Raw genomic sequence first — 13,396 nt, forward strand, 5'->3', positions numbered from 1 at the left:
AGCATGTTCCTGTTAGAGTGCAGTGAATGCATTGAGTATTGTTAATTAATCAAGCATACAGTCACTCACTAAAATTAAAATTAATTTTAAAAAAAATTATCTCATTAAAATCTGTAACAAAAACTTGTTTTTCCAAGTTGTTCGGATGAGATTTTAATATTTTTTCTTCTCCTTCTTCTTTAATGAAGATATTTTCTCAATTTATCACAAAATATTATACTCATTTTTGATAAGAGATTTATATAAAAATAATTTTTCTTTCTTTCTTTATTTTTTAATAAAGTAAATGGATCAATAAGAATCTCTAAGCACTCGTAACCTTATTTAAATTCAGTAATTTTAAATTGTATGCAACGAACATTAATTTATTTTTGTCTTTAAGGAATTATTATATCATTAATCTTTCTATAATTTTATAAATTTTATACAACTATACTATATATAAAAAGTATCTCATCCGAGTTGATCGTGATGCTGATCCTGTTGCTCTTTGCTGTAACTTCAGATTGGTGTAAAAAATAAGGAAAATATACGTTTAAAATCTTATTTTATAATAAATTATTTAAAATTTTCTCCTTTTTATGCTATTATCTTCGATATTTTAGCTGATAAAAATATCGATGCCATCGCTCAACGTATAGATTCGCTTCGTGAAGAAAGGGTAGGAAATTTTTAATTTAATTTTTTTTTTATTAATTATTTTACAAATGTATTACTTTATTAGCACGTAGAGAAGACTGATCAATGCATACTCGAGATCAACCTAAAGTAGATAAATTAATATTCCTAAATCTAAAAGAATTTTTCTATAATGAAGCAACCGAAAAGGTGAGTGAATTAAATTAATGGATGCGTGATAAAGTGTAAAATTTACTATTTATTTAAGAACTTTTGCATTAAAAATGTAGAACGTGTAAAGAATAAAGGGCTTCTATTACCCATTAATTACAATTATTTTTACTTAATTAGGAACTTGAATATGAGAAACTGGATGATTCAGCAATCGCCCTTTACTACGTTAGACCATTGCTACCCGCCTTCTATCAAAACATTCCTTTAAATTTAATAATATATTTAAAATATATTATTATATTTAAAAAGAGTTAAAATAAATACGAAGAGTTGAGAGCAGAGTAAAGATGAAGTTGATAACACCTTAAATAACTGTAAAAAAATCCAGCAACGAGTTGCTTAACTTTCCCGGTTACATTTGGTGGTGCCATCTGTTATGATATTTTATATTTTTAACTATTATAAAACGGAAAAAGCTTAATTTTGAGGGTAGAGATAGGTTTTATAAAAAATTGTAAATGCCAATAACGAGTAAAATCGTCATTATTTCCGATCCCATTAAATACTCCAGATTTTCTTAATATTTTTTCCTTCTTCTTCTCGATGTTTTAATTTTAATTTTAATGATTTAAAATCGAAATAGTTTAAAAAGAGAAATTTTGTGATTAATCTTAATGAGAAATAGGTTGAGAGTGAAGCAAACTAACGACATAAATAAAATAATAGATAACTTTTTAGGCTTTTTTTCTTCCTAATTTATAAGATATTCGTATCAAATTTCGTGTATTTATTTTAAAAATTCTCATTAAATTCAAACTTCTTATTGCTTAAAACTAAATTGAATTTTTTTTCTTTTAAAGCGGATACTTGCGAGTTAAATAAATTTATTTAATAAATATAAAGGAGATTTCCTCGAAGAATTCTTTTGTTCTATCAATTTTACATGAACTTTTTTCAGTGTTATTCGCTTAGTACACTCAAACCTCCAAACAGCGGACACTGACGGGAAGATAAAAGAGGACCGACCGTTCTTTTCAGGTTATCATCTTAACCCATTTTGTTACGAAATGGACGAATGATAATTTGAATTTTACTTAAATTTTACAATTATTTGAAGTAAAAAATGCAATTGATAAAACGTAAATTAATCACAGATATTGAATTTATTCTTTATTTTATAAAGAATAAAGTTTAAGTGGCAATTATTTAATTTTTAAAAAGTTAAATGTATTATTTTCACCTCTTTTACTGTTTTATTGCATTTTGTTTGATCCATAAACACGTTTTGTGGAAAATTATATCTTAAATTTTTAATTTATATAGAGAAATAAATAAATTTTATTTATATCTTATGTAATCGATACGTTATAGACTGTGAGAGACAGACATAACTTAAAGAGATTTTTCTATTCGGATAATTCCTACAAGGCTTTTCTTGTTGGTAATTATGTTAATAATCGAAAATAAAACTTTTTATCGGTTATAAATTTTCCTTATTTTTCCATATAACAAAGAAACGATGCGCAAAATTCCGTAGTTAAATTGCGAAAGAGGAAAGAGTACTTTCGAGAATTAGATAAATTACATAACTTTATACAATAAATAAATATTATAAATTTATCATTAAAATTATAATTAATTTTATATTAGATTATATTTTTACTCTTTTTGTAAAATAATAAATTTTTAATGATTTAAACACGTTTAACCTTGAGGTAAATGCAACTTTTAAGTCATGTGTATAAGTAAGCGGCTCGATTTAATACGAATTCTTCGAAGAAAATTATTTGTAAAATCACATGGTTTTTTTTATTATTTTTATTTTGTTTTTAACATAAGCAGGAGTTATATAAAAGACGTAAAAGCTTCCAACAAGACAATCATCGAAGAAGAATTACAAATTCATCATGTCAAACTGGAAGAAGATATTACTCATTCTTTCCTCCTGCTTGTTTATTGCTGTCTTTGCTAATGAATCCTACGAAAAATTGTTTAAAGCTTATTGCGGTAAGTTTATATAAATATATATATATATATTATTAATTAAATAAATAAAATACATAATTTAATTTTATAATTTTAGATCACGATAATATTGAAGAAGCTACAAAATGCGTTGAAGATCAAATTGATGAAGAGGTAGAATGTCTTTTAATACGTAAATAATATATAAATTTTGAATTTAAAAATTTATTATAAATAAATAAATAATATAATAAACAGTTCGTGAAGATGGGTAAAGAATGTATTGTTCAAGTCAATCCTAATATCGACGTCACAGATATTAAACAGAAACGGGATTATTTTTGTGACGAAGCTAAAAAGGAGGTAAGGAATATATAAAATTGTTTAATATTAAATGATTTTATTGGAAATTTCATTAGTTTAGTATAATTAACGTATTAATAACCTTATAAAATTACCTTAATAATTTAATTCAAAATCTTTTATAAATTAAATTAATCTTTAATGCCAAAAAAATGATTAAATTTCTCTTTAGATTATAGTCTTTTGTAGCTATACCCGATGACAAATTTATGTTAATACAATAAATATAATAAATTTAAAAGTTATAATTGTTTTTATACTTTTTAGGATCTTCATACTTATTACGAATGTTTGGATGAGAATTATCACAAAGAGGATGAACTGGAAAAGGTTATCGAAGCTTGGAAAGTAAGTTTAAATATTTAAAAAACCTGTTAATTTGTATAAATTTTACTGTTTGATTTTATATAATGAATTATTTTATAGGAATGTTTGGGAATCGAAGAAAAAAAATAATACAAGAACCGAGTATACAGTATATAAGCAGAACAACATTTAAAGTTGTAAAAGTATAATTTTAGTTCGATTAATTATGGAAAAATCTTTAAAAAATTAGAATTTTTTTTATTGTAAATTTTAAAAGATAAGATTTTTTTACTGTTTATATTCGTGTAAATTGCATAAATATACTTAAATATATCAGCTTTACTATTCTATAAATGTATTAAAAAAATACTTAATTTGTACAATTATTTTTTTACAATTTTTATTTCTAATTTTAGTTAGAAAAATCTTTTATGTCAATATTTAATGAAAAATAAATGGAGACAATTGAAGAGAATGTAAAAGGAAATAAGAAATTTTTTTTAATGAAAAAATAAAAATATTTAATTGAAAGTAAACTAATTGCATTTATTAATTTGCTGTTTAATTTTCTAAAGAATCAGATAATATTTCAGTTATTTAATTTAAAAATAAACATGTATATTTTACATTAACTATTATCACAAATCTTCTTCGTTTATAAGAAAATGGCGGCTATCGAAAGGTGTATTATTCTTCTCGTTAGTTTATAATTTAAAAATAATAATAATAATAAATACATTCCCTAAAATAAATTTATTTGGCTCGCTTTCAAATATAAAATCTCTCGTATTGTTTGTTTTCATTGTTTACGAGGTGTATTGTTTAGATAATGAATAGCAAACAAAAATTGACTATTATTCACACTTTAAATTATAGACATTAAACAATGAAAATAATGTAAAATTTAAATTAAATTAATGTTTTTAACTCGTAAAATCTCAGGCAATTAAAATAAATAATTTATTAAAAGTTAAATTACTTTCTTCGTTTTTACCGTGGAATAAATGACAATAACTTTTAACCGTGTTTTAAAAGTGTGCGGTACAATTAAACTTATTAAAATTCGAATTTATTTAAAATAATAATTCAGAAACGAGTTGCTTAATTTTCCCGGCAATATTTGGTGGCACCATCTGTTAAGGATAGGTTTTATAAAAAAAAAACAACTTGTTAATGCTAATAATCAGTAAAATCGTCATTAAGTTCGACCCTACTGGAAATATATACTATCCCCTTTATCTCTCCACTCCCTCAACCTTTCATCAACAAAATTTAATAGCATCATTCCACCTAATAAACAAACCTCCCTGCTTAATTTCAGAAATTTTCGACAAAAAGTGCAGAAGTTATTAAACTTTAAAACGGATGAACAAAATCGTGTCCCCTACACATACTAATATCCATACATATAGAAAAACCCTCAATTTTTCTCATTTCTCTCGACGTTTCAAGGTCCTCTAAGTCCAAAAATGTAAAAATCTTTGGTGGAACCTATATATCTTTCCTTGTTTTATATATAACAACCGAGAAAGTAAAATCTAATAATAATAATTACAATTATTTCTCAGAGATATAATATTCTAAAATGTAAATTTTTATTGTTTTTTAGCAGCCTAACAGATTGTTAAGAAGGGGATTTAATTTCGTATAACCTTGAAAGATTGTTCTGAGAAAATAATATGCTTCAATACACTATTTTCTTAGTCATGTGATTTTTTTTAAACATACTTTGAACTGTATAAAAGACGTCAAAATTTCAATGCAACTTCATCGTTACACGGTACAAGAATTGTAAATTTTCCATGTCGAACGGGAAGATGTTGTGGCTTCTCGTTTCCTGCTTCTTGTTTGTTGCCGTTACGGGTGATGCACTTACCGAAAAACTTCATAAAGCATATTGCAGTGAGTATCTTTAAATAAAATTTCCATTTTCTTTACGTTTCTTTAACTCTTTGCCATTTCTTCTAGGCCACGAAAATATCGAGCAAGTGATGGATTGCATCAAGGAAGAAATTGAAGAAGAGGTAATGTATATCACACAGCAATATCATTTTATACCGAACTATTAATGATTAATCCGTTACGCAGCTTTTAGAAGAGGATCGTAAATGCCTGGAGAGTATCAATGATCAGCTCCACGTCGACGATTCCGTCGGAAGAAGGGATTTCTTCTGTAACGTGGCTACGGATGAGGTGAATATCGTCGAATTTTTAAATAATACTGTATTAGTAATTAAAGATGTAACTAGTTATATTAATTATAAAATTGCCTTCTTTTAAACGATTTAACGCGTTGTTTTCGTCGTGTTCTCTACAATTAACATTATATAGTTCATTAGAGCATTTAATATAGCACAAAATCAAAGATTTTCTATAATTTTATTACATTATTAGCATTTTATTTAGTTACATCAATCTTATGTTTAGGAGGTAGAAAGTTATAAAAGATGTTTGCATGCGGCAGTTGAAGATCCCGTTATCAAACTGAAATATATACAGAAATTATTAGTAAGTTTTCATTGTTTTATTTTTATTAATTTATGATTTTATTTGGAATTTTATGCTCATTTATTTATAAATTATTTTATAGAAATGTGGAGAAAAAACCAATTGAAATTTAATTAGCCTAAATGGAAATTGGTATGTTATATTATGTTAAAATTATAAATAATTTTAACATAGAAAAAATTAATTTTGAAACTTTATTTACTTTATATTAAATAAAGAAATTTTCAGCAATTTATTTGCTATTTTCTCGAATTTTTATTAAATATTTTCTTTTAATTTTATACGATTTATTTACAGTTAAATTCGGCAGATGGCGCAATGAAATCTTTCATTTTAATGGATTTTTATTCTTTTTAATTAAAATTAAATAAATTTTTAATTTTTTTTTAAAAAAAATTCCTATAAAATTTTCGAACTTAATTGTTGTAATCTAGAAAAAAAAATAAAGAAAACTTTAAATTTTTGCAAAAGTATTTTGATTTATTCACATTGTTTCTTAATACATTGACAAAGTTTACGTGTTTTGAGACTTAAATATGACTCTTGGGAACGTTAATAAAGTATAATTACGTTAGTTTACAAATTATTTACGTAACCAATCGATTGACGTTATTTGAATTTATTTAGTTGCCGATTGGCTATTATTTCGATTTTTGAATTTATCTAAGCTGTGATTGGTTGTAATTCAAATATTTCAATTCGCGTTGTCAATTATAGTGTAAATGGCCACAGATTAATAATTTTAAGCAAGTACTGTATATTATTATTATTTTTTTAAAATATGAATTTCAACTGGCGTATATCCTGTGGCAACAGCGAGTTGTTTTATTAAATCAAAGAAAAGGAAAAAAACAAAACAAAAGGAAAGATACATCAACCGTTTCTTGTATAGTATCATCTTGATGATTATACAACATTTTTCAAATCAATAAACCTATTAAAAATAAGAAATATTTCGTATAATAATACACTGGATAAAGTCGCGTACTCAAGGACTTCCGTGCACGACATAATGGCGATTGTTAAGAATAAAAATGAGAAGAAAAATATATTAAAACAATGAAGATTCGACCTTGGAATTGCCTTTTTGCAACATCAAAACATACCTCTCAGCCTTATTAAAGGAAGAGAAGAAACACGTCTAGATAATAACCATGAATAAAGGAGGAGTGATCGCCTTTGTATTTTGCTTGATGCTGGTGGCTGTCATTGGTAGTAGCGAAGAAGATAAAGAAAAGTATCCGAAAGGCAGATATTGCGGTAAGTTGGCATATTTAATGCAAATATTTCTATAATTTTTCTTAAAAATGAATTACTTTACAATTACTTTGTTGTTTTAGCGCACAAAAATTCAGCGGCAGTACGCAAATGCGTACGTGATCACGGATTTTCGATCGTGAGTGTATTTAATAAAGATTTTTTTATTTTTATTATTTAAAATTTAAATATAATTTAAAATATTTATCCGTAAGGTAGGAGAAATAGCTGGGAAATGCGCTAAACAAGTAGTACCCGATCTGGATCTAGAAGATGGACAAAGTAGAAGAGATTACTTCTGCGAAGAAGCTGAGGATGAAGTAAGTAACTTAAAACTCGCATTACTTTTTATTCTAAATAACAAAGAATTAATATTCAAAGTATAGAGTTTAATGTACTGTACAGCCTACATGTTTATCTAAAGAAAAACGTGCTTGATCAATGATGGAATTGAAACAAAGTTCTCTTTCTCTGGGGCAAAATACATTATAGGTTATAGTCTCTTCCACTGCTTTTATAGTATATTAAGCTTTATATATTGGATTTAATTATTTAAAAATGATTTTAATCCTTATATAAACATTCTTTAACATGATTTAATTTAACACATTTTTCATAATTACTATCAGGTAAGAAAGAGTTACAAAAGTTGCTTCCGTGAAAAACTGTCGGAATTGGATAATATCGAAGAATTAAGAGACGTCTTCCGAGTAAGTATTAAAAGATTATAATATATTATAAAACTTTTAAATATTACAAAACTAAATTTTTCTTTATTTTCTTTACAGGAGTGCATAAAAGTCGAATAAGTAATTTCTAAATTTATTAATTACTTATTCCACGATTACCGCTAATTTCTATTTGCAGTCTTTCAATGATAATGTAACCCGAGAAACTTGAAACATTTCATTATTTCTAATGCATTTCCCGAAACAATTGCTGCGATGACATTTACAAGCGACGAAGAAAATCTATTTTTCATTAAAACATTTTTCTAGTAATAAATTTTTAAATATTCCTGGTTAAATAACACGTTATGATTTAATTTTCTTTTAAAAAAACATATTATTGTGTAATATAACTAGTTATAAAAAAAGGGCTCATTCTCTTACTAAAATGCTTACGAGATGTTTATTTCACTTATAATCGAGATGTAACGTAAGAAAAAAATAAAGTAATTTGCATTAAATTTTTGAATAAGCTTTAATATAATTTATAATTTTATATTAGTTTAGTTATATTCACCTTTTTTCCTATTTTTTTTAACCTTCGAGAACGTATTATTAAATTCTATTTTTTCTCCCTTCTTTCCTCTTTCAATATATGTTATTCTCAACTTTCTATATTCGTGACAAAGAAAATTTATTAAATATATATGTAAATATTACTTTGATAATAACAATAACAGATGAAATTTATTAATATTTGATGTACAGTCGAACCTCCAATAGCGGCCACCTCCCTACAACAGCTACTCTAAATGCATACAAAATAACCCGCAAACAACGGCCATTTGTTAAATTCCCGTCGGTGGTCGTTGTTGGCAGGTTTTAACTGTATTTACGAATTAAGACATGTAATTAATATTTCAAACGTACGGTTTTTTAAATTATTTTATTAAGAAAATAAATAGAAATATGTAAAATATTTTTAGATATATTACAAAAACTACTTAAAAACGTTCGACTTAAAACATTTTTTAAAATATAATTAAAGATAAGAGCCGTCTGTACCTTTATAATGCAGCTGTTTATCTTAATGTTTACTCATAAATCGATAATTAAAGAAATATTATTTAGAAAATTCACAGTAATCAAATTTTTCTTTATGTTATATAAACATTAATCCCATTAATTTAATTAGATTTTCTCCTTCAACGATTTACACAATTTGATTTTATAAATTTCTTTTAAAAATTCTTACGTGGAAAGAAATTTTTAACAATTTTAATTAGGTTAATTAATAAAATATAAATTCTTTACACAATAATTATATATCCGAGTCATTGAAAGCGACAGGTTCCTAGTTTTAGTCTGTGGTATACGATTGGCGCTTACCGTCATTTCAATTGTAAAACACACACGACGCGACTGTTCGCGTCGCTTCGCGTGCTTCGCGAACGAAATAACAATGTATTCTAGTCTAATATGAGAAATGAAGGAAGTTTCTCGATTTAAATATTTTCCTCGCTACTTAATATTAATCCGAATTTTATCATGGAGTTTGTTAAGTGTCTTATACCGAGCGCTTTATTCTGCTTAATTAATATCGAAACTACTTATGTAAAAGTAGATTAATCCCTTGGATTATTGAGCAATTTATAATAACTTTTAGAATATTTCATTAAAATTGAAACGAGTGAATCGAATATAAATTCAAAATATATACTTTAATATTCTAACTACAATGTTAAAACGTAAATTAATCACAGATATTGAATTTATTCTTTATTTTATAAAGAATAAAGTTTAAGTGGCAATTATTTAATTTTTAATCATATTTTAAATTTATTTAATTTAAAATATATGCTTTCCACNCATTAAAATTGAAACGAGTGAATCGAATATAAATTCAAAATATATACTTTAATATTCTAACTACAAAGTTGTTTATCGTTATAATTTAAAATTACAGTGTTTAATGATCGGAATAATAATTATCTTGGTCCTCTTCATTTTAAAATGCAACCAATCTTATCCAAAGCGAGAGAAGAAAGAATAAATGATGCAGTTTCATGTCCCACGTGTGAACATTGAACACGAAAATGCACTATTCTGCCCTTTTTTATGCTTTCTTTCTCTATACATATGTGTGCATACGGTAAACTTTGCTACAACTATTCAATAAATCCTGCTAAAAATAGTCTTTTCTTGCTGTAAATTGTATAAATCTAATATATTTTCCTTCCTGTTTCGGGCAAAAACTATATTATAAATTATGCAAAACATATAACAATATATTTTTACCAAATCCTGCTTATATTCTTTTCGTATGCACATTTATGTAAATATTTCTTATAAAATAAATTTTTATTTATCCGTAAGGTAGGAGAAATAGCTGGGAAATGCGCTAAACAAGTAGTACCCGATCTGGATCTAGAAGATGGACAAAGTAGAAGAGATTACTTCTGCGAAGAAGCTGAGGATGAAGTAAGTAACTTAAAACTCGCATTACTTTTTATTCTAAATAACAAAGAATTAATATTCAAAGTATAGAGTTTAATGTACTGTACAGCCTACATGTTTATCTAAAGAAAAACGTGCTTGATCAATGATGGAATTGAAACAAAGTTCTCTTTCTCTGGGGCAAAATACATTATAGGTTATAGTCTCTTCCACTGCTTTTATAGTATATTAAGCTTTATATATTGGATTTAATTATTTAAAAATGATTTTAATCCTTATATAAACATTCTTTAACATGATTTAATTTAACACATTTTTCATAATTACTATCAGGTAAGAAAGAGTTACAAAAGTTGCTTCCGTGAAAAACTGTCGGAATTGGATAATATCGAAGAATTAAGAGACGTCTTCCGAGTAAGTATTAAAAGATTATAATATATTATAAAACTTTTAAATATTACAAAACTAAATTTTTCTTTATTTTCTTTACAGGAGTGCATAAAAGTCGAATAAGTAATTTCTAAATTTATTAATTACTTATTCCACGATTACCGCTAATTTCTATTTGCAGTCTTTCAATGATAATGTAACCCGAGAAACTTGAAACATTTCATTATTTCTAATGCATTTCCCGAAACAATTGCTGCGATGACATTTACAAGCGACGAAGAAAATCTATTTTTCATTAAAACATTTTTCTAGTAATAAATTTTTAAATATTCCTGGTTAAATAACACGTTATGATTTAATTTTCTTTTAAAAAAAAACATATTATTGTGTAATATAACTAGTTATAAAAAAAGGGCTCATTCTCTTACTAAAATGCTTACGAGATGTTTATTTCACTTATAATCGAGATGTAACGTAAGAAAAAAATAAAGTAATTTGCATTAAATTTTTGAATAAGCTTTAATATAATTTATAATTTTATATTAGTTTAGTTATATTCACCTTTTTTCCTATTTTTTTTAACCTTCGAGAACGTATTATTAAATTCTATTTTTTCTCCCTTCTTTCCTCTTTCAATATATGTTATTCTCAACTTTCTATATTCGTGACAAAGAAAATTTATTAAATATATATGTAAATATTACTTTGATAATAACAATAACGGATGAAATTTATTAATATTTGATGTACAGTCGAACCTCCAATAGCGGCCACCTCCCTACAACGGCTACTCTAAATGCATACAAAATAACCCGCAAACAACGGCCATTTGTTAAATTCCCGTCGGTGGTCGTTGTTGGCAGGTTTTAACTGTATTTACGAATTAAGACATGTAATTAATATTTCAAACGTACGGTTTTTTAAATTATTTTATTAAGAAAATAAATAGAAATATGTAAAATATTTTTAGATATATTACAAAAACTACTTAAAAACGTTCGACTTAAAACATTTTTTAAAATATAATTAAAGATAAGAGCCGTCTGTACCTTTATAATGCAGCTGTTTATCTTAATGTTTACTCATAAATCGATAATTAAAGAAATATTATTTAGAAAATTCACAGTAATCAAATTTTTCTTTATGTTATATAAACATTAATCCCATTAATTTAATTAGATTTTCTCCTTCAACGATTTACACAATTTGATTTTATAAATTTCTTTTAAAAATTCTTACGTGGAAAGAAATTTTTAACAATTTTAATTAGGTTAATTAATAAAATATAAATTCTTTACACAATAATTATATATCCGAGTCATTGAAAGCGACAGGTTCCTAGTTTTAGTCTGTGGTATACGATTGGCGCTTACCGTCATTTCAATTGTAAAACACACACGACGCGACTGTTCGCGTCGCTTCGCGTGCTTCGCGAACGAAATAACAATGTATTCTAGTCTAATATGAGAAATGAAGGAAGTTTCTCGATTTAAATATTTTCCTCGCTACTTAATATTAATCCGAATTTTATCATGGAGTTTGTTAAGTGTCTTATACCGAGCGCTTTATTCTGCTTAATTAATATCGAAACTACTTATGTAAAAGTAGATTAATCCCTTGGATTATTGAGCAATTTATAATAACTTTTAGAATATTTCATTAAAATTGAAACGAGTGAATCGAATATAAATTCAAAATATATACTTTAATATTCTAACTACAAAGTTGTTTATCGTTATAATTTAAAATTACAGTGTTTAATGATCGGAATAATAATTATCTTGGTCCTCTTCATTTTAAAATGCAACCAATCTTATCCAAAGCGAGAGAAGAAAGAATAAATGATGCAGTTTCATGTCCCACGTGTGAACATTGAACACGAAAATGCACTATTCTGCCCTTTTTTATGCTTTCTTTCTCTATACATATGTGTGCATACGGTAAACTTTGCTACAACTATTCAATAAATCCTGCTAAAAATAGTCTTTTCTTGCTGTAAATTGTATAAATCTAATATATTTTCCTTCCTGTTTCGGGCAAAAACTATATTATAAATTATGCAAAACATATAACAATATATTTTTACCAAATCCTGCTTATATTCTTTTCGTATGCACATTTATGTAAATATTTCTTATAAAATAAATTTTTATAACATACGTTTAACTTACGAATCTCCGAGAGGCCCTATAACACTGTGAGAAGTTAAGAAACACCCTATATATCTATATAAAAACAAAATTTAGGCATAAAACATATGGATCTCTGAGAGTCTCTTTATAGGTTTTGGAAGGTTAAGAGGTCTTACAAGACTCTCATAAGCTATGGCATGTCCTCTCTCTATATATATATATAATAATTTGTAACAAATATTTTAAGGCATCATAAAGATAGAGACCCTACTGGTCCCTTACATGGAAGTAAATCCTTCCTCTTACGTATTTAATCTGCATAATTTATTCATACTTTCTTTAAAATGATTAATAATAATAAATTTAAGTATCACTTCTTCAATTTTATATTTATAATAATTACTTATTTATATTTTAAAGTATTAAAACAGCATTAAAAATATTTTGTAAAGACGAATCAATAAAGTTTTCTTTTCGTTTTTGCTTCATAAATTTTATTATTTTCTGTTTTTTTTTATTTAAATTTTTTAAAAAATATTTATTAAAAAATGTTTTTTA

The 13,396-nt window shown here is 25.5% G+C and overlaps 3 protein-coding genes and 1 long non-coding RNA gene across 4 annotated transcripts; all 4 read left to right on the plus strand.

Moving 5' to 3' along the window:
* The first annotated feature begins 2,645 nt into the window (after positions 1-2,645).
* Positions 2,646-3,665, plus strand: LOC111629131. The gene is made up of 5 exons (XM_023373002.1): positions 2,646-2,799; positions 2,876-2,931; positions 3,016-3,120; positions 3,388-3,468; positions 3,547-3,665. The coding sequence occupies exons 1-5, from the start codon at positions 2,700-2,702 to the stop codon at positions 3,574-3,576; spliced, it is 372 nt and encodes a 123-aa protein (XP_023228770.1). The 5' UTR covers positions 2,646-2,699; the 3' UTR covers positions 3,577-3,665.
* Positions 3,666-5,181: 1,516 nt separating this feature from the next.
* LOC111629135 lies at positions 5,182-6,115 on the plus strand. The gene is made up of 5 exons (XM_023373006.1): positions 5,182-5,328; positions 5,395-5,450; positions 5,515-5,619; positions 5,854-5,934; positions 6,017-6,115. The coding sequence occupies exons 1-5, from the start codon at positions 5,229-5,231 to the stop codon at positions 6,038-6,040; spliced, it is 366 nt and encodes a 121-aa protein (XP_023228774.1). The 5' UTR covers positions 5,182-5,228; the 3' UTR covers positions 6,041-6,115.
* A 922-nt stretch (positions 6,116-7,037) lies between these two features.
* LOC111629156 lies at positions 7,038-8,371 on the plus strand. The gene is made up of 5 exons (XM_023373025.1): positions 7,038-7,194; positions 7,275-7,330; positions 7,407-7,511; positions 7,821-7,901; positions 7,980-8,371. The coding sequence occupies exons 1-5, from the start codon at positions 7,089-7,091 to the stop codon at positions 7,998-8,000; spliced, it is 369 nt and encodes a 122-aa protein (XP_023228793.1). The 5' UTR covers positions 7,038-7,088; the 3' UTR covers positions 8,001-8,371.
* Positions 8,372-10,235: 1,864 nt separating this feature from the next.
* LOC111629132 lies at positions 10,236-10,820 on the plus strand. The gene is made up of 3 exons (XR_002757282.1): positions 10,236-10,340; positions 10,650-10,730; positions 10,809-10,820. It is a non-coding gene; the product is annotated as an uncharacterized LOC111629132 (long non-coding RNA).
* Positions 10,821-13,396: the final 2,576 nt, after the last annotated feature.

This window comes from Centruroides sculpturatus, unplaced genomic scaffold (assembly GCF_000671375.1).
Source record: "Centruroides sculpturatus isolate CEXI.00-Female unplaced genomic scaffold, Cexi_2.0 scaffold555, whole genome shotgun sequence".
Taxonomy (NCBI): domain Eukaryota; kingdom Metazoa; phylum Arthropoda; class Arachnida; order Scorpiones; family Buthidae; genus Centruroides; species Centruroides sculpturatus.